The sequence below is a fragment of the Liolophura sinensis genome, chromosome 1, assembly GCF_032854445.1.
Source record: "Liolophura sinensis isolate JHLJ2023 chromosome 1, CUHK_Ljap_v2, whole genome shotgun sequence".
Taxonomy (NCBI): Eukaryota; Metazoa; Mollusca; class Polyplacophora; order Chitonida; family Chitonidae; genus Liolophura; species Liolophura sinensis.
Window position 1 is genome coordinate 94,220,957 of NC_088295.1, and position 26,923 is coordinate 94,247,879.

At 44.4% G+C, this 26,923-nt stretch overlaps 1 protein-coding gene across 1 annotated transcript; it reads left to right on the forward strand.

Annotated features, from left to right (window-relative positions):
* The first annotated feature begins 2,854 nt into the window (after nt 1-2,854).
* LOC135462157 (sialate O-acetylesterase-like) lies at nt 2,855-26,397 on the forward strand. The gene is given in 11 exon segments (XM_064739533.1): nt 2,855-3,076; nt 4,037-4,377; nt 6,562-6,700; nt 13,052-13,271; nt 15,910-15,995; nt 16,748-16,911; nt 17,499-17,536; nt 17,538-17,607; nt 17,609-17,640; nt 18,315-18,513; nt 24,182-26,397. Coding segments are annotated over 11 exon segments (1,692 nt in total). The 5' UTR covers nt 2,855-2,976; the 3' UTR covers nt 24,485-26,397.
* The last annotated feature ends 526 nt before the right edge of the window (nt 26,398-26,923 follow it).

The following is a 26,923-nucleotide window of genomic DNA, read 5'->3' on the forward strand; positions in this document are numbered from 1 at the left end:
GTCACTTAGACTGTGGGTATTAGGGAGGCACTGTTCAAAAGTGTATTAAAAATCAGGCTTGCCTGGTAAATCTTAATACCAGTCTGGACATTATGCAAGACTAATGGGACTTTGGTCCAAATTAACATGAATCCAAACTTAAGTGCAGGTACACTTTTGACCTGTGGGGACAGCCTGTCCCACAGGCCCGTCATACAGGCCCGTCCACCCGGCCATCCCACAGTCTGGCCTATACTATTATATATGACTACATGTATGTCAGCCAGATATGAAATAACAGGAAAGTCCGTTATGATTAGCCTTTGTTTTCTAGTCTGCAGATTCAGCCATATTTACACACACTCATACTTTTGTAGTACATGTATCATATCCACAGAACAGTTTTTCTAAGTTTCTATTCTGTGAGCAGACAGAGGATAAAGGGGAGGTGTGAGTGTGTCTGACTTGTCACAGGCCTGACTGACAGACTGCAGATACCTGTGTATCAGCTGCATGGATCTCGTTTTTACTGCATCAGTTGTTTTACTAGAAAACTGCTGCAGTGCTTTCAACTGAAATAAAGTACTTGTCAACACAAATATGCTGTGAGTTATCTCTGTTAGGTTTCATATAAAGCTTTCTTTAGAGATTTTAGGAATCTGTTGACCAACAGAAACTTTAGCTGGTATTGAGATTTTATTGCTCTGAGCAAGTCAAATGGTTTATCAAGGGCTTTATTGTGAAAGCACAGCCTCTGTCACAGAGTCCTTCATCACCAGATGACTAGGGGGCTATACTGTGACAGCACAGCCTCTGTCACAGAGTCCTTCATCACCAGATGACTAGGGGGCTATACTGTGACAGCACAGCCTCTGTCACAAAGTCATGTATGTCTGTCAGCCATCATCACAAGATGACAAAGGTACTACACAGTGTCTGTACAGCCTCTGTCACAAAGTCATGTATGTCTGTCAGCCTTCATCACAAGATGACAAGGGTACTACACAGTGCCTGTACAGCCTCTGTCACAAAGTACCGGTACGTCCTGTATGTCTGTCAGCCTTCATCACAAGATGACAAGGGTACCACACAGTGCCTGTACAGCCTCTGTCACAAAGTCATGTATGTCTGTCAGCCATCATCACAAGATGACAAGGGTACCACACAGTGCCTGTACAGCCTCTGTCACAAAGTCATGTATGTCTGTCAGCCTTCATCACAAGATGACAAGGGTACTACACAGTGCCTGTACAGCCTCTGTCACAAAGTACCGGTACGTCCTGTATGTCTGTCAGCCATCATCACAAGATGACAAGGGTACCACACAGTGCCTGTACAGCCTCTGTCACAAAGTCATGTAGGCCTATGTCTGTCAGCCTTCATCACAAGATGACAAAGGTACTACACAGTGCCTGTACAGCCTCTGTCACAAAGTCATGTATGTCTGTCAGCCTTCATCACAAGATGACAAAGGTACTACACAGTGTCTGTACAGCCTCTGTCACAAAGTCATGTATGTCTGTCAGCCTTCATCACAAGATGACAAGGGTACTACACAGTGCCTGTACAGCCTCTGTCACAAAGTACCGGTACGTCCTGTATGTCTGTCAGCCTTCATCACAAGATGACAAGGGTACTACAGAGTGCCTGTACAGCCTCTGTCACAAAGTACCGGTACGTCCTGTATGTCTGTCAGCCTTCATCACAAGATGACAAGGGTACTACACAGTGCCTGTACAGCCTCTGTCACAAAGTCATGTATGTCTGTCAGCCATCATCACAAGATGACAATGGTACTACACAGTGCCTGTACAGCCTCTGTCACAAAGTCCTGTATGTCTGTCAGACTTCATCACAAGATGACAAGGGCACTACACAGTGCCTGTACAGCCTCTGTCACAAAGTCCTGCATGTCTGTCAGCCTTCATTACAAGATGACAAGGGTACCACACAGTGCCTGTACAGCCTCTGTCACAAAGTCATGTATGTCTGTCAGACTTCATCACAAGATGACAAGGGTACTACACAGTGCCTGTACAGCCTCTGTCACAAAGTCATGTATGTCTGTCAGCCTTCATCACAAGATGACAAGGGTACTACACAGTGCCTGTACAGCCTCTGTCACAAAGTCCTGTATGTCTGTCAGCCTTCATCACAAGATGACAAGGGCACTACACAGTGCCTGTACAGCCTCTGTCACAAAGTCCTGCATGTCTGTCAGCCTTCATTACAAGATGACAAGGGTACCACACAGTGCCTGTACAGCCTCTGTCACAAAGTCCTGCATGTCTGTCAGCCTTCATCACAAGATGTACCTGTGCAGCCTCGTTTCACGCATGAACAAAACATTCAGTTGTATCAAGAGTGGCGTATTTTGGGCTGGTCCAGCCTTAAAAAGAGATCCCATCAAGGTACAAGTATGACCAATTAAAACAGGGATGAAAGCAACATCAAATGCAAATTAAATATCTCAAAATTTTACGATTACTTCACCTGTTTTTACTCCTTGAGCCGAGGTGTGGAAAGCCCACTCAACCATAGAGGCCATGTAGAATCGATTCAGGCCACCACCAACCTTCCTGTACAGTGTCTATGATGCTCATTATTGTTTTCATCAACTCAATAGAAAAGTCAAATATGCTTCACCTTGATTTTAATCATTTCAAGCTCAAATTTCACCTCCATTTTCCTCTGGAGATTTTAGATAACAAATTATTGACAGGAGCAATTTCGCAACAATGCCAGTATCGAAACATGGGAGACAACTTTGTAGCCAGCTTAGTCAAGACCATTAATAACCTGTAACAGCACGGGGAGATAACTCGGACCAGTTTTTGCACTCATGTGTTGACGAGCTTCACGTCGACGAGTACTGTTGACGTGGAGGGGTGATTGGTTACTGATCACAGTTTAGGAACTGGCTATCACGAGACTGGTATATATATAAAAGATATACACATAATGCTGAGTGAGTAGAGGGTGGCATAGTTTACGAAGATGACTCGTGTTGTTTTAGGGACGTGTGTGACTGTGATCTTCATTGCGCTGCTGAATGGAATTACTGGACCGGTTGCTGCTCGCCTGACTGCACCTGAAGGTAGGCTGTAGTTTTCACGATCCACACCTTTACGTCTACTTGTACGTTCTAGTCTGTGTAAATTAACCGATCTACCTGTTGAATGCACTGCTGGGTCAGCCAAGGCCTCGGAGCGATTTCCGGAGAGTAAAATTAGAACTAATAACGCTTTCAAAACCATAACAATATCTGGGTCAAGATATTCCACTGGGAAAAAAACAATATTATATTATCTGTAAATTTATATTTGCATTTTTTAAATAATTCCTTGAGTTGCATTCGCTGAGGTTGTATTCCTCTTAATTTGTTTGCAGTCCAAGGAAAAGCGCTGAAATCAGTACAAAAAAAAAAAACAGAAAAGAAAGTCGCTTTCTAAACCAGGTTTGATTTATGTACAGTACCGATAGTTTCAAGTGATGAGCCTTTCCACTAGCACATTTCCGGGGTTTAGCCTTAACAGTCTTGAGGCTAGCCGTCGAATTGTGCTTCCTTTGCCCTAGCACAGTTCTAATATGGAGGGAGCACAATTCCAGGGCTTTCCTTAAGGCTGTTAAGGCCAGCCCTGGAATTGAACTACCTTTGGCCTTATATAAGCCGAGTCTGCATTTCAGGTGCAATATTGCGAGGTCACACAGGTTGACACGAGACAGGATGAGGGCTCTCATGAATGAGAGCTGCTTAAAGGTGTGATTTTACGGCATCTGCTAACGGCCCATTTGGGCTGACAGACCCAGCTATGTGAGATGTGAATTCAGTCTAGCTAGTGCCGTAAAATCTTGCTTTTAGCTTTGTTAGTTTGCCCCCACTGTGTCTCGTCCATATCTGCATGAACTTGTGGGACTCCATGAATAACGACTCAGCTTATTCTACCTGGTTCAGTACCTGGACATTTAATTATAATGATAGATATGTCCAGTTGGCAAATTGTCCATGTCAGTTGAGACCAGCACATTAAGCTTAGTCCTTGGGTGTGTGTTGTAGGAGGAGATGGGGGCTTCTCGTTTGCCTCATACTATGGGGATCATATGGTTTTACAGCAGTCCCCCCAGCAGGCTGTAATATGGGGTCACGCTCCCACCAGTGCCATAGGACAATCTATCTCTGCCACTGTGGGCACATCAGATCAAGCCTCCTCTACAGTGGTACCTGGACCCAAACCAGAAACAGCTGTTTGGATAATCAAGCTGCCTCCCATGGACAAACATGGACCATTCACAATCACTGTCAAAGCTGGGTCAGCCAAGCTGACCCTTAACGATGTCCTGTTTGGTGATGTGTGGGTGTGCTCAGGTCAGAGTAACATGCAGTTCTCCATGATACAGGTGTGTACCTCAGCAGTAAGACAGTAACATACAAGTTTTTATCCCGCATCAGACAAAATACTGTTTTGACAACGGTCAGGTGGAGTGCAGTAATAGTATCTGCATTAACACAGTGACAGACATGTGTAAATCTGCGCTAAGACAGTAACATATAGGTTTGTAATGCATTAAGATCGTGACATACAGGTGCGTGCATCTGCATTAAGACAATAATATACAGATGTATACATCAATATTAAGGCAGTGACATACAGGTGTGTGCATTTGCATTAAGGCAGTAACATTCAGGTGTGTACATCTGCATGAAAACAGAGACATACAAGTGTATACATCTGTGTTAGATATGTAGAGTACAGATATGTTCTCTAATCCTGCAGAATGAGTCTCCTGAGTAGGTAATCTCCCTTTTTTGGGTGGTGAATACTATGGTCAAATCGCTGAAATGATTCACGGATACATCGCTCTTCTGCACTGAATTGATGGATCTTTGCTGAATAAATTTGTTCATATAATATGAGAATTATTGACGCCATATATCTACGTATGCTTTAACTGAGTAACCATATAACTAATAGTATCTGCATTAAGACAGTGACAACCAGGTGTGTACATCTGTGCTGAGACAGTTACATACAGGTTTGTAATGGCATTTAGATAGTGACATAAAGGTGTGCACAGCTGCCTGAAGACAGTAACATACAGTTGTGTACATCTGCATTAAGGCAGTGACATATGCTTTGTAATTGCATTAAAATCGTGAAATACAGGTGCGTGCATCTGCATTAAGACAGTAATATACAGGTGCATGCATGTGCAAAGAGACAGTGACATACAGGTGTGTACATCTGCATTAAGACAGTAACATACAGATGTGTACATCTGCAGTAAGATAGTAACATACAGGTGTGTGCATCTGAAGTAAGACAGTAACATACAGGTGTACATCGCTTCGTCAGAATTAAGACAGTGGCATACAGGTGTATACATCTGCATTAACACAGTGACGTACAGGTGTGTACATCACTTCATCTGCATTAAAACAGTAGCTTACAGGTGTGTACATCACTTCGCCAAGATTAAGACTGTAACATACAGGTGTGTACATCTGTATTAAGACAGTGACATACAAGTGTGTGCATCTGTATTAAGGCAGTAACATACAGGTTTGTACATCTGTATTAAGACAGTGGTATACAGGTGTGTGCATCTGCATTAACACAGTGACGTACTGGTGTGTACGTCTGCATTAAGACAGTGACATATAGGTGCGTACATCTGTATTAAGGTAGTAACATACAGGTGTGGGCATCTGTATTAAGACAGTGGCATACAGGTGTGTACATTTCTGTTGAGACAGTGACGTACAGGTGTGTACATCTGTATTAAGACAGTGGCATGCAGATGTGTACATCTCTATTAAGACAGTGACGTACAGGTGCATATCTGCATTAGGAGGGAGTAGCTTTCAGGTGAGTGCATACGGACAGAGTATCATACAGGTGTATATCTGCATTAGGAGAGAGTAACTTGTAGGTGTGTGTGCATACAGACAGAGTATTATACAGGTGTATATCTGCAATAGGAGAGAGTAACTTGTAGGTGTGTGTGCATACAGACAGAGTATTATACAGGTGTATATCTGCAATAGGATAGAGTAACTTGTAGGTGTGTGTGCATACAGACAGAGTATTATACAGGTGTATATCTGCAATAGGAGAGAGTAACTTGTAGGTGTGTGTGCATACAGACAGAGTATTATACAGGTGTATATCTGCAGTAGGATAGAGTAACTTGTAGATGTGTGTGCATACAGACAGAGTATTATACAGGTGTATATCTGCAATAGGAGAGAGTAACTTGTAGGTGTGTGTGCATACAGACAGAGTATTATACAGGTGTATATCTGCAATAGGAGAGAGTAACTTGTAGGTGTGTGTGCATACAGACAGAGTATTATACAGGTGTATATCTGCATTAGGAGACAGTAACATGTAGGTTCATCACTTCAACTATTTACATTTAAATATGTGGCATTGGTTGGAGAAGTGTTTGTGCCTGTCTGTCAAAGGTGTTATTGTTGTGCCAGTTTTGTTAAAAATGTGCCAATTTGGCACAAAAAGGCATGGTTAACTGATCGCAGGATGTCTCGGTGTACCTGCTCTGCACAGATGTTTTGTGTTGCAGGTGTTAAATGCATCAAGGGAAATTCAGGAGGTGTCCTCTTACCCTGACATCCGGGTGTTCACTGTGGCTCTGAAATATTCTGCTGTACCTTTGTATGAGCTCCTACAGGTGGAGGAGAAGTGGTCTGCCCCTACATCAGGTGAGTGTGTCTAATAGGTTAGAAGGGCAACTAAGGTGCATCAGCTCAGTGTGTTAACCAAACTGCAATAGATTAGAGGTGTAACGAGTGTACACCAAATAAGTGCGGTGACCAAATAATGCAAGATCAGTTTAGTAACTAAATCTCACCAGTAGAGCATGGTAACCACAGCACGCAAGGTAAGCATGGCAGTTCCCCTGGAGTGTGATAAGTGAAGTACACCAGGGTGCATTATCCAAGGTACACCAGGGTGAGGTGGTAAGAAAAGCGCAGAGTGAATTTTTTTTCTGTTTAAATTATAAACTTCTCAGTGAAAGGTGTTGAAGTTCATATTCTTGCTTCATTTAGTCATGAAAGTGAGTGATATCTCTGCAGTCATATTGCCCACATGTGAGTTGTTGTCTCCTCCTTTAACACCTGTGTTGTAACGAGCATTATGAGCTAGCCGGTATCAAGGTTGAGGTGTTCAAGCTGATCACCGAATCAAGGCCATCTTTTGTAACAGAGGTCATGAATACACAGTGGTTTCATTGTTTGGCAAGAGTCATTTGTTTATTGAAATCGCCATTTCTGTTTTTCAAGCAGAGCTAGATCTCTTGGTAGAGAGCTGCACTACGCACATTGAGATCCGATTTCAAGTCCAGATATGTGAAGCAGCTATTTTTCAAATGGAATCTGTGAAAATAGTATGTGACTTGGACACCAGGAGCATGTCACTTGAACATCTAGTATACGGTACGCATCACTTGAACACCCGATACACATCACTTGAACACCCGGAATGCATCACTTGAACACCCGGTATGCGTCACTTGAACATCGGGTACGCGTCACTTGAACACCCGGTACGCATCACTTGAACACCCGGTACGCATCACTTGAACATCGGGTATGCATCACTTGAACACCTGGTACGCATCAGTTGAATGCCCAGTACGCATCACTTGAACACCCGGTATGCATCACTTGAACATCGGGTATGCATCACTTGAACACCTGGTAGGCATCAGTTGAACGCCCAGTATGCATCACTTGAACACCCAGTACGCATCACTTGAACACCCGGTACGCATCACTTGAACATCGGGTACTAGTCACTTGAACACCCGGTACGCATCACTTGAACATTGGCTATGCATCACTTGAACACCTGGTAGGCATCAGTTGAACGCCCAGTATGCATCACTTGAACATCGGCTATGCATCACTTGAACACCTGGTACGCATCAGTTGAACACCCAGTACGCATCAGTTGAACACCTGGTACGCATCACTTGAACACCCGGTACGCATCACTTGAACATCCGGCATGTATCACTTGAACATCTGGTACGCATCACTTGAACACCTGGTAGGCATCAGTTGAACGCCCAGTATGCATCACTTGAACACCCAGTACGCATCACTTGAACATCCGGTACGCATCACTTGAACACCCGGTACGCATCACTTGAACATCCGGCATGCATCACTTGAACATCTGGTATGCATCACTTGAACACCTGTGATCTGCTGACAAGCAGGTGAGTATGTAGGATGACTCGTGGTATATAGTGGAACCAGTGTGTAAGGGCAGGTATTTGTGGGAGGAGGAAAAGTGTCAGCATTGGATGTGGTGTGTGGGTAAGCTCTCTTTTTAATTCCTGTATATATATCTCATAAGTGGACTGAAGCCTTGGTTTTTTATTTTATCCCTCTAGCCTATGGTATGGTGTAGAAATGTAAATACTCAGTGGAAGTTTAAGCTTTTTTTTTGTGTGTTTGTCAGCGTGGGGGGAGGGGGGCTCTCTAGTCTAAGGTATGGTATATATATATCTATATCTCGTAAGTGGAGTGAGGCTTTAGCTTTTTACTTTATCTGTCTCGTCTAAGGTATGGTGTATAAATGCACATACTCAGATGGAAGGCTAGGCTTTTGTTTAGGTCCAATATAACTGGCCCTCATACATGTATTGCAGGTTAAGTTTTTATTAGCTCCTGTATAACGGGCACTCATACACGGATTACAGGTTAAACTTATTTGAGCTCCCATATAATGGTCTCATACATGGATTGAGTGAGTGAAAGCTTGGGATTTAAGGTTGTACATGTGACGACGAAGGAATCCTTAGAGTGCATGTAATATGCTTCCTTGTTGCTGAGCAGATTTCCACCGCTCTTTTATCTAGTGCTGCTTCACTGAGACAGCTTACCGAAGGACAGTAATCCAATTTACATGGATTGAAGGTTAAGCTCTTTCTTAGCTCCAGTATAATAGGCTCTCATACATATATTGAGGTTAAGCTCTTTCTTAGCTCCAGTATAATAGGCTCTCATACATAAATTGAAGGTTAAACTTTTTGTTAGCTCCAGTATTATTGGCCCTCATAAATGAATTGAAGGTTAAGTTTTTTAGCACCTGTACAAAGGGCACTCATACATGGATTTATGGTTAAACTTTTTTCTTTGTTTACAGCAGTAGAAATTATGTGTTTTTTTTCTTTTGAAATAGTCATACCCCATCATTGAAGGTGGAGGGTGGGGTGGCTACACTGGAAAGGCCCTCTGTCATTATGTCTGTCTGTAGATATAATCTCCTCCCAAACTGCTGTGCTGATTTTGATGAAATTTACCATACGTCTTGCCTATCATCTGAACTTGTGTATGCTTAAGTTTAATGGAAATGGGGGGTAGTTATTTGCATAATTACCTCCCATTTAGGTTTTTACCTAATGGTGCTTTTCCATGTTTTCAGCTTTTGTCCATGCAACTCTTCCTAAAGTATTGAACCTGTTTCCTTGAAACCCCTGTCATCTAAATTTGTCTATGCTTCAGTTTAATTGCAATTGGGTGATTATTTTCATAATTGTGCCCATTCAAGTGCTTAGAGCAATAATGGATTTTCATGTACACATATTTTGTCCATGCAACGTCTGCTGAAGTTTTGCACCTATTTCCCTGAAACTATGTGTATATCTCTTATATCATCTAAACATCTACATCCTCAGGAATAATGACAGTCTGATTAATATTTATGTTTTCATATTTACCTCCATTCAGGTATATGTTGTAATAATGCATGCATTCAGCTAAATGGGCCAGCCGACGACGCATTCACACAGGCAACATCTGGGAATATGCGAGAATAACATCTGACACATATATGACAGTGTCACTCGTATAACATCTGACATGTGTATGACAGTGTCACTCGTATAACATCTGACATGCGTATGACAGTGTCACTCATATAGCATCTGACACGTGTATGACAGTGTAACTTGTATAGCATCTCACATGTGTATGACAGTGTCACTCGTATGACATCTGATACATGTATGACAGTGTCACTCGTATAGCATCTGACACGCGTATGACAGTGTCACTCGTATAACATCTCACACATGTATGACAGTGTAACTTGTATAGCATCTCACACGTGTATGACAGTGTCACTCGTATAACATCTGACATGCGTATTACAGTGTCACTCATATAGCATCTGACACGTGTATGACAGTGTCACTCGTGTAACATCTGACACGTGTATGACAGTGTCACTCATGTAACATCTCACACATGTATGACAGTGTCACTCGTATAACATCTGACACGCGTATGACAGTGTGACTCGTATAGCATCTGACATGTGTATGACAGTGTCACTCGTATAGCATCTGACATGTGTATGACAGTGTCACTGGTATAACATCTGACATATGTATGACAGTGTCACTCATATAGGATCTGACATGTGTATGACTGTGTCGCTTGTATAACATCTGACACGCGTATGACAGTGTCACTCGTATAGCATCTGACACGCATATGACAGTGTCACTCGTATAGCATCTCACACATGTATGACAGTGTCACTCGTATGACATCTGACACGCGTATGACAGTGTCACTTGTATAGCATCTGACACGCGTATGACAGTGTAACTTGTATAGCATCTCACACATGTATGACAGTGTCACTCGTGAAGCATCTGACACGCGTATGACAGTGTCACTCGTATAGCATCTGACACTCTTATGACAGTGTGACTCGTATAGCATCTGACACGTGTATGACAGTGTCACTCGTATAACATCTCACACGTGTATGACAGTGTCACTCGTATAACATCTTACACGCGTATGACAGTGTCACTCGTATAGCATCTGAAACGCGTATGACAGTGTCACTCGTATAACCTCTGACACGCGTATGACAGTGTCACTGGTATAACCTCTGACACGCGTATGACAGTGTCACTTGTATAACATCTTATACGCGTATGACAGTGTCACTCGTATAACATCGTGTACACATCCGACAGTGTCACTCGTATAGCATCTGACACGCGTATGACAGTGTCACTCGTATAACATCTGACATGTGTATGACAGTGTCACTCGTATAACATCTGACGTGTATGACAGTGTCACTCGTATAACATCTTACACGCGTATGACAGTGTCACTCGTATAGCATCTGAAACGCGTGTGACAGTGTCACTCGTATAGCATCTGACACGCGTATGACAGTGTCACTGGTATAACATCTGACATGTGTATGACAGTGTCTCTCATATAGCATCTGACATGTGTATGACAGTGTCATTTGTATAACATCTGACATGCGTATGACAGTGTCACTCGTATAGCATCTGACACGCGTATGACAGTGTCACTCGTATAACATCTGACACGTGTATGACAGTGTCACTCATATAACATCTGACACGTGCATGACAGTGTCACTCGTATAACATCTTATACATGTATGACAGTGTCACTCGTATAGCATCTGACACGCGTATGACAGTGTCACTCGTATAACATCTGACACGCGTATGACAGTGTCACTCGTATAACCTCTGACACGCGTATGACAGTGTCACTTGTATAACATCTTATACGCGTATGACAGTGTCACTCGTATAACATCGTGTACACATCCGACAGTGTCACTCGTATAGCATCTGACATGCGTATGACAGTGTCACTCGTATAACATCTGACATGTTTATGACAGTGTCACTCGTATAACATCTGACATGTGTATGACAGTGTCACTCGTATAACATCTGAAATGCCTATGACAGTGTCACTCGTATAACAGCTGACATGTGTAAGACAGTGTCACTAGTATAACAGCTGACATGTGTAAGACAGTGTCACTAGTATAACATCTGACACGCGTATGACAGTGTCACTCGTATAACCTCTGACACGCGTATGACAGTGTCACTCGTATAACATCTGAAACGCGTATGACAGTGTCACTGGTATAACATCTAACATGTGTATGACGGTGTCACTCATATAACATCTGACATGCGTATGACTGTGTCTCTTATATAACATCTGACATGTGTATGACAGTGTCACTCGTATAGCATCTGACATGCATATAACAGTGTCACTCGTATAATATCTGATATGCGTATGACGGTGTCACTCGTATAACATCTGACACGCGTATGATAGTGTCACTTGTATGACATCTGACATGCGTATGACAGTGTCACTCGTATAACATCTGAAACGCGTATGACAGTGTCACTCGTATAACATCTGACTGATGAATGACAATGTCATTCTACTTTGTTTTGGTTTAGATGTCAGTATTTGCACGTATCACCTCACTTGAACATGACTGCATGCAGTTACAGAACTGCTCAGAGGAATTCCTGGTTTTTTCAGTGTAAAAATTTACTTGTAAAATAAACTTCACCTCATTTTCTGTAGAACACATCTTCTCTAGAAAGTCTCCATGCAGGGCTACAATTTCTCAGGGTCTCTGTGACTATTTTTTTATCGACTTTGCCTTCCTGGACTGCAAGGAAACTGTCTAAACCATGCACATGGGCAGTGACTGGTGTCATCTGGGCAATTGCCCAGCCAATCATAGTACACAGATAGCCAATTGTGGGTAGCGATATCAAAGACCACTGCCCACATTGATGATATCTTTTACCATCAGAACCACATGTATTTACAATTGTATAACATATGAAAGTCACTGTTCTGCCATCTTTATACCTGTGATAAACAGTCGTATTTGTGACAGTGTAATAATTTTTGCCTTTCTTATTGATTTAATGGCAGCATCTTATCACTGTCTAATTAGAGTATGATATAAATGTATCGCGGTGTGATTTTACTTTATTTCGGTTTTGAGGTCAGTATTTGAATGTATCATCTGGCTTGAACATTATGCAGTTTTACGAACTGCTCAGTCAGGGGGAACTACATGTACCTGTGTTTTCTGAATGCCTTGTTACGATGTAAGAGTTCTTCACTCATCTCTCTGTTTTTCACTCCTTCAGGCTTGCTAATTTGCTGAGCATACGTTTGACCATTTACTCATCATGTTTTCAGCTAGCATTGGAAACAAAGCACCATTTTCCTACTTCTCTGCTGTGTGCTGGTTATACGGCAAGTACCTTTACCAGAAACTAGGTTATCCCATTGGATTGGTGGACACTGATTGGGGTGGAACCCCTGTGGAAGCATGGTCATCCCCAGATGCTCTGGCTAAGTGTGGCCTTGACACCCAACTCCTGTACCGACCAAGGCAACATTCCATCACCAAAGTGAGGTACATCTGGGAGCCTCAGATACAGTGTCAATACAAGCACCTTATTTTGTTATCAGATTGTATGAGAGTTTTGGAGTGTAGAAGCCTGTAAGAATTTGTTAGTTAGACTTGGAGTAAAATCTAGCAACGTAAACTAAGGCTGCAAGTAGATGTGTACCTGTGGGGACAGGAAGCTGTAGATGTGTACCTGTGGGGACTGGAAGCTGTAGATGTGTACCTGTGGGGACTGGAAGCTGAAGGTTGTACCTGTGGGGACTGGAGGCTGTATATTGCACCTGGGGGACTGGAGGCTGTGTACTTGTGGGGAACAGAGCCTTTAGACAAGAGGCTGTAGATCAGTACCTGAGGGGAGCGGAGGCTGTAGATGTGTACTTGAGTGGACTGGAGGCTGGAGATGTGTACTTGTGTGGACTGGAGTCTGTAGATGTGTACTTGTGTAGACTGGAGGCTGTAATTGTGTACTTGTGTGGACTGCAGGCTATGGTTGTGTACTTGTGTTGACTGGAGGCTGTAGATGTGTACTTGTGTGGACTGGAGGCTGTAGATGTGTACCCTGGGGACCGGATGCTGTAGATGTGTACCTGTGGGGACCGAAGACTGTAGATATGTACCTGTTGTTACTGGAGGCTGCATATGTGTACTTGTGGTTACTGGAGGCTGCATATGTGTACCTGTGGTTACTGGAAGCTGTAGAAGCATGTGTAACTGGAAGAACTGTGTACTTGTGGGGAACAGAGACTTTAGATATATAACTGTGTGGACAAGAGACTGTGGATCAGTACCTGAGGGGAGTGGAGGCTGCAGATGTGTACTTGTGTGGAGTAAAAGCTGTAGATGTGTACTTGTGTGGACTGGAGGCTGCAGATGTGTACTTGTGTGGACTGGAGTCTGTAGATGTGTACCTGTGTGGACTGGAGGCTGTAGTTGTGTACTTGTGTGGACTGGAGGCTTTGGTTGTGTACTTGTGTTGACTGGAGGCTGTAGATGTGTACTTGTGTGGATCGGAGGCTGTAGATGTGTACCTGTGGGGACCGAAGACTGTAGATATGTACCTGTGGTTACTGGAGGCGGCAGATGTGTACATGTGGGGACTGGAGGTTGTAGATTGTACTTGTGTGGACTGGAGGCTGTAGATGTGTACTTGTATGGACTGGAGGCTGTAAATTGGACTTGTGTGGACTGGAGGCTGTAGATATGTACTTGTGTGGCCTGGAGGCTGTAGATGTATACTTGTGTGGACTGGAGGCTATAGATACGTACTTGTGTGGACTGGAGGCTGAAGATTGTACCTGTGGGGACTGGAAGCTGTAGATTGTACCTGTGGGGACTGGAGGCTGTAGATGTGTACTTGTGGGGACCGAAGACTGTAGATATGTACCTGTGGGGACTGAAGGCTGCATATGTGTACCTGTGGTAACTGAAGGGCTGTTGTTGTGTACTTTTGTGGACTGGAGGCTATACATGTGTACCTGTGAGGACTGGAGGGTGTAGATTGTACTTGTGTGGACTGCAGGCTGCAGGTGTGTACCTGTGGGGACTGGAGGTAGTAGGTTGTAGTTGTGGGGATTGGAGGCTGTAGGTTGTAGTTGTGTGGACTAGAGGTTGTAGATGTGTACGTGGGGGGACTGGAGGGTGTAGATTGTACTTGTGTGGACTGGAGGCTGCAGATGTGTACCTGTGGGGACTGGAGGTTGTAGGTTGTAGTTGTGGGGACTGGAGATTGTAGGTTGTAGTTGTGTGGACTAGAGGTTGTAGATGTACACGTGGGGGGACTGGAGGGTGTAGATTGTACTTGTGTGGACTGGAGGCTGCAGATGTGTACCTGTGGGGACTGGAAGTTGTAGGTTGTAGTTGTGGGGACTGGAGATTGTAGGTTGTAGCTGTGTGGACTAGAGGTTGTAGATGTGTACGTGGGGGGACTGGAAGCTGTAGATGTTTACCTGGGAGGGACTGAAGACTGTAGATGTGTACCTGTGCGGACTGGAGGCTTTAAATGCATGTGTAACTGGGTGACTAGAGGCTGTAGATGTGTACCTCTGGGGAACTTGAGGCTGTAGATGTGTACTTGGCAGGACTGAAGACTGGAGATGTGTACCTGGGGGAACTGGAGGCTGTAAATACATGTGTAACTGAGGGGTTTGAAGGCTATAGATCTGGACGTCTACAGTGGGGAACTGGAGCTGTAGTTTGTGTACCTGGCAGGATTTAAGGCTGTAGATGTTTACCTCAGGTGACTGAAGGCTGTAGATGTGTACATGACAGGATTAAAGGCTGTAGATGTGTACTTTGGGGGACTGGGTGCTGCAGATGTAGATATGTACATGAGAGACTGAAGGCTGTAGATGTGTACCCGTGTGGCCTCTAGGCTGTAGATTTAGATGTGTACCTGTGGGGACTGGAGGCTGTAGATAAGTACTTGTGGGGACTGGGGGCTGCAGATGTAGATGTGTACCTGGGGGACTGGAGGCTGTAGATATCTACCTGGGGGACTGAAGACTGTAGATGTGCACCTGTGGGGACTGGAGGCTGGAGATCTGTACCTGTGGGGACTGAGGCTGTAGATGTAGATGTGTACTTTGGGTACTGCATGGTGTAGATGTGCACCACTGGAAACTGAAGAATCCTGTTTTCATTACAGAGGCCCGGATGACAAGAGCCAGCTGTACAATGCTATGATACACCCCATCCTCAACATGACCATATATGGAGCTATTTGGTACCAAGGTGAGGTTACATGTACAAGCAAGTAACATATCATGCCAGGTATCATTCCTCTAATATTCCAAAACATGCAAATCTATACTCTGTGCTCAGGTTGACTGAGGACTTGGGGTACGAGTAATTCTGTGCTGTCCATGCTGTTTAGGGGTGTAAATGTATGGTACCTTCAATATTACCACTCTTGATTGCCCTCCTCACACTGCTTGTGGGTCCTTGGTGACAATGAATGATCGACGATGGTTGTGTGGCATTTGCACAGTCTAACTTTTGTTGAAGTCCACTTGTCTTCTACCAGTATGGCGTGTATAGCTGTGGTTCACTTTGTGGGAAACTTTGCCCGTAACTTGTCAGGTGGGTGGATTATGCCTGTGGTTTCCTCCCCCCAATAAACTGACTGTTATAGTATTTATAAGTAAAAAAATTGGTAAAGTACGGCATGAAGCAACAATCAAGTAAATGTGCTTGCTTTTTTTTTAATAAAGAAGGTTTTGTTTCATTATGTTTTTTTTGTTTTTTTTTTTGGTAAAGAAAAAACACCAAATGACAGGTGGCAAGTCATAAGTGATGGACATTGTAGTATACATTTATTGAAATGCAGTGTTTATTGTTTATGCATGTTTATGACTGAACCAGGAAAGTCTGTAAATATTTGGGAATCTTGAAAGTTGCATATGAAGATATGATATGTGGTGCTATAGTGTTTTATTGTTTTGTGTTAATTAACCTGAGCAGTCAGAAATGTTTATATTTGACAGGTGAAGCAAATGCTGGCAGACCCAACACTTACAATTGTACCTTCCCCTCTATGATCTCAGACTGGAGATTGAAATTCAATGAAGGCAGTTTGGGAGAAACCAGTAACAAGTTTCCTTTTGGTTTTGTTCAGGTATATGGCTTTGTTTTAATTTCAAACAGTTGTGTTGTTGAGATGCCTACATTTCTAACATTCTTCAAGTGAATGCACATTTAATTCTGGGTTGCGTGACACCTAAGACGTTAAAAGAGGAAGTTAACCGGTATCAGTATAATGCCTTTGGTAGGGCAGCTAGATAAAGGAGTGGTGGAAATCTGTCCTGCAACAAGGAGGCACATTAAACATACATGCACCCTAAGGACTCCTTCGTCGTCATGTGACTAAAAAATTGTAAGTACAACGTTAAACCCTAAGCATGCACTCACTAACTCACTTGCATTTGAACCTGTAAGTACTGGATGTGTTCATCTTCAAGAAGCTTTTAGTGTCATTCAGTCATTCTATTTTCACTTGTGTCATGGTGTTTTCACTTGTTGCCTTCTGTTTGCGCTGTGTTTTCACGTGTTCCCTACTGGTTTCACTTGTTCCTTCCGTTTTGAGTAGTTTTCTCCTGGTTCCTTCCGTTTTGAGTAGTTTTCTCCTGGTTCCTTCTGTTTTGAGTAGTTTTCTCCTGGTTCCTTCCGTTTTGAGTAGTTTTCCTCCTGGTTCCTTCTGTTTTCAGTTGTTTTCTGTTTTCAGCTGTGTGCTAATAGAACGACAGCTCCATTGTAACGGGCTTCCCTGACATTCGTGCATCAGACTGCTGACATGGGCTATGTGCCCAACCCCCTCTTGGAGAATGTGTTCATGTCTGTGGCCATGGGACTTGCCAGATTTCTCCTCTCCTTATGGCAGGTAATTTCCCACCTTTGGAGCACTGTACATCTATTTTGTGCTTGCAACAAACGTAGCCAAAAGATCTTTTCTCATAAGGCGACATACCTTTCGTGATACAGTATTAAGTCTTAATTAGTACGGTTACAAATAGATATTGATGAAAGTGCCTTCCCCCTGAATTATGCAAAGTTTCATTCCTTGGAATAGGCCTTAATACAGAAATAGTGTAACTCAGAAAAAGGAATCACTGAGTATTGCAGCATTCTGTTTTGCCATCATCATCATCAGAGCTGATGTAATATTACATTCCAGTGAATTGTGGTATTGTGTGTTTTCAGCTCTCCTTACAAATAAGCTCATTATTAAGATGCCTGTCTGTGTGATATTGAGTGATACACATTGTGTGTGTGTACTCTTCAGTGTGCACCCTCATGGTAAGCAGGATGTCACCCAGGCTTGTCCCGTGTGATTTTGAGTGATACACATTGTGTGTGTGTACTCTTCAGTGTGCACCCTCGTGGTAAGCAGGATGTCACCCAGGCTTGTCTGCGTGATATTGAGTAATACACATTGTGTGTGTGTACTCTTTAATGTGCGCCCTCATGGTAAGCAGGATGTCACCCAGAGGCTAGCTTTATCAGGCTTGTCTGTGTGATATTGAGTAAATACACAATGTGTCTGTACTTTTTCAGTGTGCACCCTCGTGATAAGCAGGATGTCACCCAGAGGTTGGCTTTATCAGGCCTGTCCTGTGCCTACAACATACCAGATATCAAATTCCAAGGGCCACTGATAACGGCCTTCTATATCGATGTGGGCGTCTCTACCCTGGGCTTTGACTATGATAACGGAACGTCTGCTATTGTTGTGAGGAACACGCAGGGATTTGAGGTTAGTAGAGTAGGCCTCTGAGTAGTCACTTGCTACATGTAGAGCTGAAGCGAAACCAAGTCAAAGCTGTGAACACTAACAGCAACTTGACCAGTAGATCAGCCTATACACATGTCATCTCATGGATCACATATCTGTGTAAATATTGGTGACTGATACAGGTAGAGAAGATGAACATTACTTCTCCCCCCCTTGTTCTGTTGGGGTGGGGGAAGTCCTGTCCATCACTTGAGGTGTGTGATGGTGGATGACACGAATCATGACACACTGGCCACAGGTTGAGGTGTGTAATGGTTGATGACATGAATCATGACATGCTGGCCACAGGTTGAGGTGTGTGATGGTGGATGACATGAATCATGGACACACTGGCCACAGCTTGAGGTGTGTGATGGTGGATGACACTAATCATGACACGTTGGCCACAGCTTGATGTGTGTGATGGTTGATGACACGAATCATGACACGCTGGCCATAGGTTGAGGTGTGTAACGGTTTATGACACCAATCATGACACACTGGCCACAGCTTGAGGTGTGTGATGGTTGATGACACGAATCATGACACGCTGGCCACAGCTGATGTGTGTGACGGTTGATGACACGAATCATAATACGTTGGCCACAGGTTGAGGTGTGTGATGGTGGATGACATGAATCATGACAACACTGGCCACAGGTTGAGGTGTGTGATGGTGGATGACATGAATCATGACACGCTGGCAATAGGTTGAGGTGTGTAACGGTTTATGACACCAATCATGACACACTGGCCACAGCTTGAGGTGTGTGATGGTTGATGACACGAATCATGACACGCTGGCCATAGGTTGAGGTGTGTAACGGTTTATGACCACCAATCATGACACACTGGCCACAGCTTGAGGTGTGTGATGGTTGATGACACGAATCATGACACGCTGGCCACAGCTTGATGTGTGTGACGGTTGATGACACGAATCATAATACGTGGCCACAGGTTGAGGTGTGTGATGGTGGATGACATGAATCATGACACACTGGCCACAGCTTGAGGTGTGTGATGGTGGATGACACTAATCATGACACACTGGCCACAGTTGAGGTGTGTGATGGTGGATGACATGAATCATGACACGCTGGCAATAGGTTGAGGTGTGTAATGGTTTATGACACCAATCATGACACACTGGCCACAGCTTGAGGTGTGTGATGGTTGATGACACGAATCATGACACGCTGGCCATAGGTTGAGGTGTGTAACGGTTTATGACACCAATCATGACACGCTGGCCACAGCTTGAGGTGTGTAATGGTTGATGACACTAATCATGACACGTTGGCCACAGCTTGAGGTGTGTGATGGTTGATGACATGAATCATGACACGCTGGCCACAGCTTGAGGTGTGTGATGGTTGATGACACGAATCATGTACACGCTGGCCACAGCTTAAGGTGTGTAATGTTTGATGACACTAATCATGACACGCTGGCCACAGCTTGGGGTGTGTAATGTTTGATGACACTAATCCTGACACACTGGCCACAGCTTGAGGTGTGTGATGGTGGATGACACTAATCATGACACGTTGGCCACAGCTTGAGGTGTGTGATGGTGGATGACATGAATCATGACACACTGGCCACAGCTTGAGGTGTGTGATGGTGGATGACACTAATCATGACACACTGGCCACAGGTTGAGGTGTGTGATGGTGGATGACACGAATCATGACACGTTGGCCACAGGTTGAGGTGTGTGACGGTGGATGACATGAATCATGACACACTGGCCACAGCTTGAGGTGTGTGACGGTTGATGACACGAATCATGACACGCTGGCCACAGCTTGATGTGTGTGACGGTTGATGACACGAATCATGACACGTTGGCCACAGGTTGAGGTGTGTGACGGTGGATGACATGAATCATGACACGCTGGCAATAGGTTGAGGTGTGTAATGGTTTATGACACCAATCATGACACACTGGCCACAGCTTGAGGTGTGTGATGGTTGATGACACGAATCATGACACGCTGGCCATAGGTTGAGGTGTGTAACGGTTTATGACACCAATCATGACACGCTGGCCACAGCTTGAGGTGTGTAATGGTTGATGACACTAATCATGACACGCTGGCCACAGGTTGAGGTGTGTGATGGTTGATGACATGAATCATGACACACTGGCCACAGCTTGAGGTGTGTGACGGTGGATGACATGAATCATGACACGTTGGCCACAGCTTGATGTGTGTGACGGTTGATGACACGAATCATAATACGTTGGCCACAGGTTGAGGTGTGTGATGGTGGATGACACTAATCATGACACACTGGCCATAGGTTGAGGTGTGTAATGGTTGATGACACGAATCATGACACGCTGGCCACAGGTTGAGGTGTGTGACGGTTGATGACACGAATCATGACACGTTGGCCACAGGTTGAGGTGTGTGATGGTGGATGACACTAATCATGACACGCTGGCCATAGGTTGAGGTGTGTAATGGTTGATGACACGAATCATGACACGTTGGCCACAGGTTGAGAAGTGTGTAATGTTTGATGACACTAATCATGACACACTGGCCACAGCTTGAGGTGTGTGATGGTGGATGACACTGATCATGACACGCTGGCCACAGGTTGAGGAGTGTGATGGTTGATGACATGAATCATGACACGCTGGCCACAGCTTGAGGTGTGTGATGGTGGATGACACTAATCATGACACGTTGGCCACAGCTTGAGGTGTGTGATGGTTGATGACATGAATCATGACACGCTGGCCACAGCTTGAGGTGTGTGATGGTTGATGACACGAATCATGACACGCTGGCCACAGCTTAAGGTGTGTAATGTTTGATGACACTAATCATGACACGCTGGCCACAGCTTGGGGTGTGTAATGTTTGATGACACTAATCCTGACACACTGGCCACAGCTTGAGGTGTGTGATGGTGGATGACACTAATCATGACACGTTGGCCACAGCTTGAGGTGTGTGATGGTGGATGACATGAATCATGACACACTGGCCACAGCTTGAGGTGTGTGATGGTGGATGACACTAATCATGACACACTGGCCACAGGTTGAGGTGTGTGATGGTGGATGACACGAATCATGACACGTTGGCCACAGGTTGAGGTGTGTGACGGTGGATGACATGAATCATGACACACTGGCCACAGCTTGAGGTGTGTGACGGTTGATGACACGAATCATGACACGCTGGCCACAGCTTGATGTGTGTGACGGTTGATGACACGAATCATGACACGTTGGCCACAGGTTGAGGTGTGTGACGGTGGATGACATGAATCATGACACGTTGGCCACAGGTTGAGGTGTGTAATGGTTGATGACACGAATCATGACATGTTGGCCACAGGTTGAGGTGTGTGACGGTTGATGACACGAATCATGACACGCTGGCCACAGGTTGATGTGTGTGACGGTTGATGACACGAATCATGACACGTTGGCCACAGGTTGAGGTGTGTGATGGTGAATGACACTAATTATGACACGCTGGCCATAGGTTGAGGTGTGTAATGGTTGATGACACGAATCATGACACGCTGGCCACAGGTTGAGGTGTGTGATGGTTGATGACACGAATCATGACACGTTGGCCACAGGTTGAGGTGTGTAATGGTTGATGACACGAATCATGACACGCTGGCCACAGGTTGAGGTGTGTGATGGTTGATGACACGCTGGCCACAGGTTGAGGTGTGTAATGGTTGATGACACTAATCATGACACACTGGCCACAGGTTGAGGTGTGTAATGGTTGATGACACAAATCATGACACACTGGCCACAGGTTGAGGTGTGTAACGGTTTATGACACCAATCATGACACACTGGCCACAGCTTGAGGTGTGTGATGGTTGATGACACGAATCATGACACGCTGGCCACAGGTTGAGGTGTGTAATGTTTGATGACACTAATCATGACACACTGGCCACAGGTTGAGGTGTGTGACGGTTGATGACACGAATCATGACACGCTGGCCACAGCTTGAGGTGTGTAATGGTTGATGACACTAATCATGACGCGCTGGCCACAGGTTGAGGTGTGTGATGGTTGATGACACGAATAATGACATGCTGGCCACAGCTTGATGTTTGTGACGGTTGATGACACGAATCATGACATGCTGGCCACAGCTTGAGAAGTGTGATGGTTGATGACACTAATCATGACATGCTGGCCACAGCTTGAGGTGTGTGATGGTTGATGACATGAATCATGACACGCTGGCCACAGCTTGAGGTGTGTGATGGTTGATGACACTAATCATGACACGCTGGCCACAGCTTGGGGTGTGTGATGGTTGATGACACTAATCATGACATGCTGGCCACAGCTTGAGGTGTGTGATGGTTGATGACATGAATCATGACAGCTGGCCACAGCTTGAGGTGTGTGATGGTGGATGACACGAATAATGACATGCTGGCCACAGCTTGATGTTTGTGACGGTTGATGACACGAATCATGACATGCTGGCCACAGCTTGAGAAGTGTGATGGTTGATGACACTAATCATGACATGCTGGCCACAGCTTGAGGTGTGTGATGGTTGATGACATGAATCATGACACGCTGGCCACAGCTTGAGGTGTGTGATGGTTGATGACACTAATCATGACACGCTGGCCACAGCTTGGGGTGTGTGATGGTTGATGACACTAATCATGACACGCTGGCCACAGCTTGAGGTGTGTGATGGTTGATGACATGAATCATGACACGCTGGCCACAGCTTGGGGTGTGTGACGGTTGATGACACGAATCATGACACACTGGCCACAACTTGAGGTGTGTAATGTTTGATGACACTAATAATGACATGCTGACCACAGCTTGGGGTGTGTGATGGTTGATGACACCAATCATGACACACTGGCCACAGGTTGAGGTGTGTGATGGTTGATGACACTAATCAGGACACACTGGCCACAGGTTGAGGTGTGTGACGGTTGATGATATGAATCATGACACGCTGGTCACAGCTTGAGGTGTGTGACGGTTGATGACACGAATCATGGCACACTGGCCACAGGTTGAGGTGTGTGATGGTTGATGACATGAATCATGACACGCTGGCCACAGCTTGGGGTGTGTAATGGTTGATGACACGAATCATGGCACGCTGGCCACAGGTTGAGGTGCGTAATTAATTATAAATGAATCATGACACGTTGGCCACAGGTTGGGGTGTGTGATGGTTGATGACACGAATCATGACACACTGGCCACAGGTTGAGATGTGTAATGGTTGATGACATGAATCATGGCACGCTGGCCACAGGTTGAAGTGTGTGATTGTTGATGACACGAACCATGACACACTGGCCACAGGTTGAGGTGTGTGATGGTTGATGACACGAATCATGACACACTGGCCACAGGTTGAGATGTGTAATGGTTGATGACATGAATCGTCACACACTGGCCACAGTTTGGATGAGGATTTTGATTTTGTACATATAGAACTATTGTTAAACTGTTTTATCTGTAGTCCAATACAAACAACACAGTGATAGTGTCTTTGTCATTGTTCTTGAAAGTTTACTTTCATATGGAGAGGAGAAGCTGATTTCTGTTGGTAGCTCTGATCTCTGAGCGTCAGTTTATCTTCGCTCCTGTTGTTGTCTCCTCAGGTCTGCTGCTCAACCAACAACCAATCATATTGCTCCTCAGACGCTGATCCTCGCTGGAAAGCTGTACCAATCATCAAGAGTGATGTTCGCAGCGTTACGCTGTCTTACAAAAGCTGCGGCCAGGCTTACGTTGTGGGTCTGCGATATGCCTGGCGGGAGAGCCCATGTCCCTTCAAACAGTGTGCTGTCTATAGTAAAGAAAATGGCCTCCCTGCACCCCCTTTTGTTATCAATGGTTTGATTGGGTTAAAGGTGAAAACCTGGGGCCATATCCAGAAAGCCCTCCTAGATAATAAGATGTAACAGGTACTCTGAAAGCAGATAAACCTGGCAATGCTGTGTTCACTCACCTGTCTGTCAACAGTATTGCATTGACTCAAATTATTTTATATATTAATGTTTAGAATTTAGATAATGAAGATTATTAGTTAATAATGGCCAGTTGAGCAGATTTAGTGTTAAATCAACTCTACTTGGATGGCTCAGACTGTTAGCCTCACTTTCATATACTTAGCCTTTTTTAAGTTTTTACATTTTTTCACAGGCATAACTTTTCATCTTAATACTGCAAGATGTTTATGTGTTTTGAAACGGCACTAAGTCAGAATTATTTTGCATTACATTTACATGTAGTGTAACTTATGCTTGCCAACAAAAGTAACTGTGACTTGATAATTCATGTTTGATCGAAGCTAGAAATCCTGTGAAATCAACGTTGTTGGACTGACATGAGTGCATACCGCAGATCACAGTGTGCAAGTGGTCGATTTTCTTGTAATGACTTCTTATGGTCTCTGCATCAAATTACACATGAAGGCTGAACTTGTGACATAAGCCTGAAGTGGTTTTGAAAGGCAGGTGTATGTGGCAGTTTTGTGAAAATGACAAAAGACAAAAGGACACAGGAAGTATTGGGTTCACAACCCAGACTCAAGTAAATCGCTGAAAGTAACACAGCTGTCATATGCCCTTCTCTGTCAGGTTCAACATTTTAGTAATTTCTATACTTACGTTTTCTGATATTTTTAATTATAGATTTGTATGTGAATATTTATAATGAGGTTGTATCAAAGGCTCATGTGATTTCATTATGCATATATTTTTGGACAGATGGTAAATTTGGACATGCACAATGCATAATTTCATTTCTTGTTGACTGTATTTCAGTTTTAATGTTCACTTTGTGAGGGATACCTTTACAGATTGAGAGGTGAAATACATTTGCTACATTCCAGTTTAATGTGATAAACATGTGATATTAGGGGGCCTTTGCGGCCAAGTGGTTCATGCATTAGTGCAGCATAATGACAAAAACCTCTCAGCAGTGCAGTCGCTGTGAGTTCAAATCCAGCTCAAGCTAGATTTCTTTCTGGTCATAACATGGGAAAATCTGACAGCAACCTGCAGATGGTGGTGGGCATCTTCAGGGCCAAGCTCGGTTTCTTTCCACCGTAATGTTGACTGCCATTATATAAGTGTATTCTTGAGTAGGCCTACAAGGCATAAAACATCGATCAAATAACTACTGTTAGGTAAACAAACATGATCAGGCATTGATGGATGGTGTGTCACATTGCTGTGGTGGGGCTGACGTGTGCCTGATTACATATTTGCTTTGTAATAGTTACTTTCCTTTTTGAGGATTGTCCCTTGGCGGCAGGCTGTCCTTCATTTCTGTATTAAAGAGTATGGCCTGCAGGAAATATTAAGAAAGGAAGTAACCTATGTATTACGCAGATACAGAATTGACTGATGCTGTGTGCCCTAGAATTGATGGACACCAATCGATGTGCTCTATTGCCACACCTGTGGCCATCGTGCTATGGGTGGATGCCACATCCAGTGCCTTGTGAGTGGTTACATCTAGCATAGGGCCCACTGGGCCACTTTTCTTCTGGTGCAGTATCCTGTATGTATCATATAACATAAACAAACGTGCATTATGTACACATAGGTCAATGTACATGTACCTTCATGTGATTTACATATGCATGTCATGTTGATGGCAGTTATGTGTTTATGTGTGCATGTCATACAGAGGTTTGGGTGTTTGTCATTACTAAGGAGTTCTGCTGTCCAAGACATTATAAGTATGCATGTGTGAGCAGGGGGCTTGCAAGTGTGGGTGTTGAGCAGGGGGCTTGCAAGGTGGGTGTTGAGCAGGGGGCTTGCAAGTGTGGGTGTTGAGCAGGGGGCTTGCAAGTGTGGGTGTTGAGCAGGGGGCTTGCAAGTGTGGGTGTTGAGCAAGGTGCTTGCAAGTGTGGGTGTTGAGCAAGGTGCTTGCAAGCATGGGTGTTGAGCAGGGGGCTTGCAAGTGTGGGTGTTGAGCAGGGGGGCTGGCAAGTGTGGGTGTTGAGCAGGGGGCTTGCAAGTGTGGGTGTTGAGCGGCGGGCTTGCAAGTGCGGGTGACGAGCAGGGGGCTTGCAAGTGTGAGTGTTGAGCAGGGGGGCTTGCAAGTGTGGGTGTTGAGCAGGGGGCTTGCAAGTGTGGATGTTGAGTAGGGGGCTTGCAAGCGTGGATGTTGAGTAACGGGGCTTGCAAGCGTGGGTGTTGAGCTTGCAAGTGTGGGAGTTTGTAAGTAGAAGTATCAGGAGGTTATGCAACATTTCTATGTAGCAGACATTTATTACAGGCAGGCAAATTATGTCGAAAGAAAAATCATTATGTTTAGGTGACTTCTTCGTGAAACATTAGAACTTACAAGAAATAATTAGAAATATACTTCTCGTAGATCTAGAACCT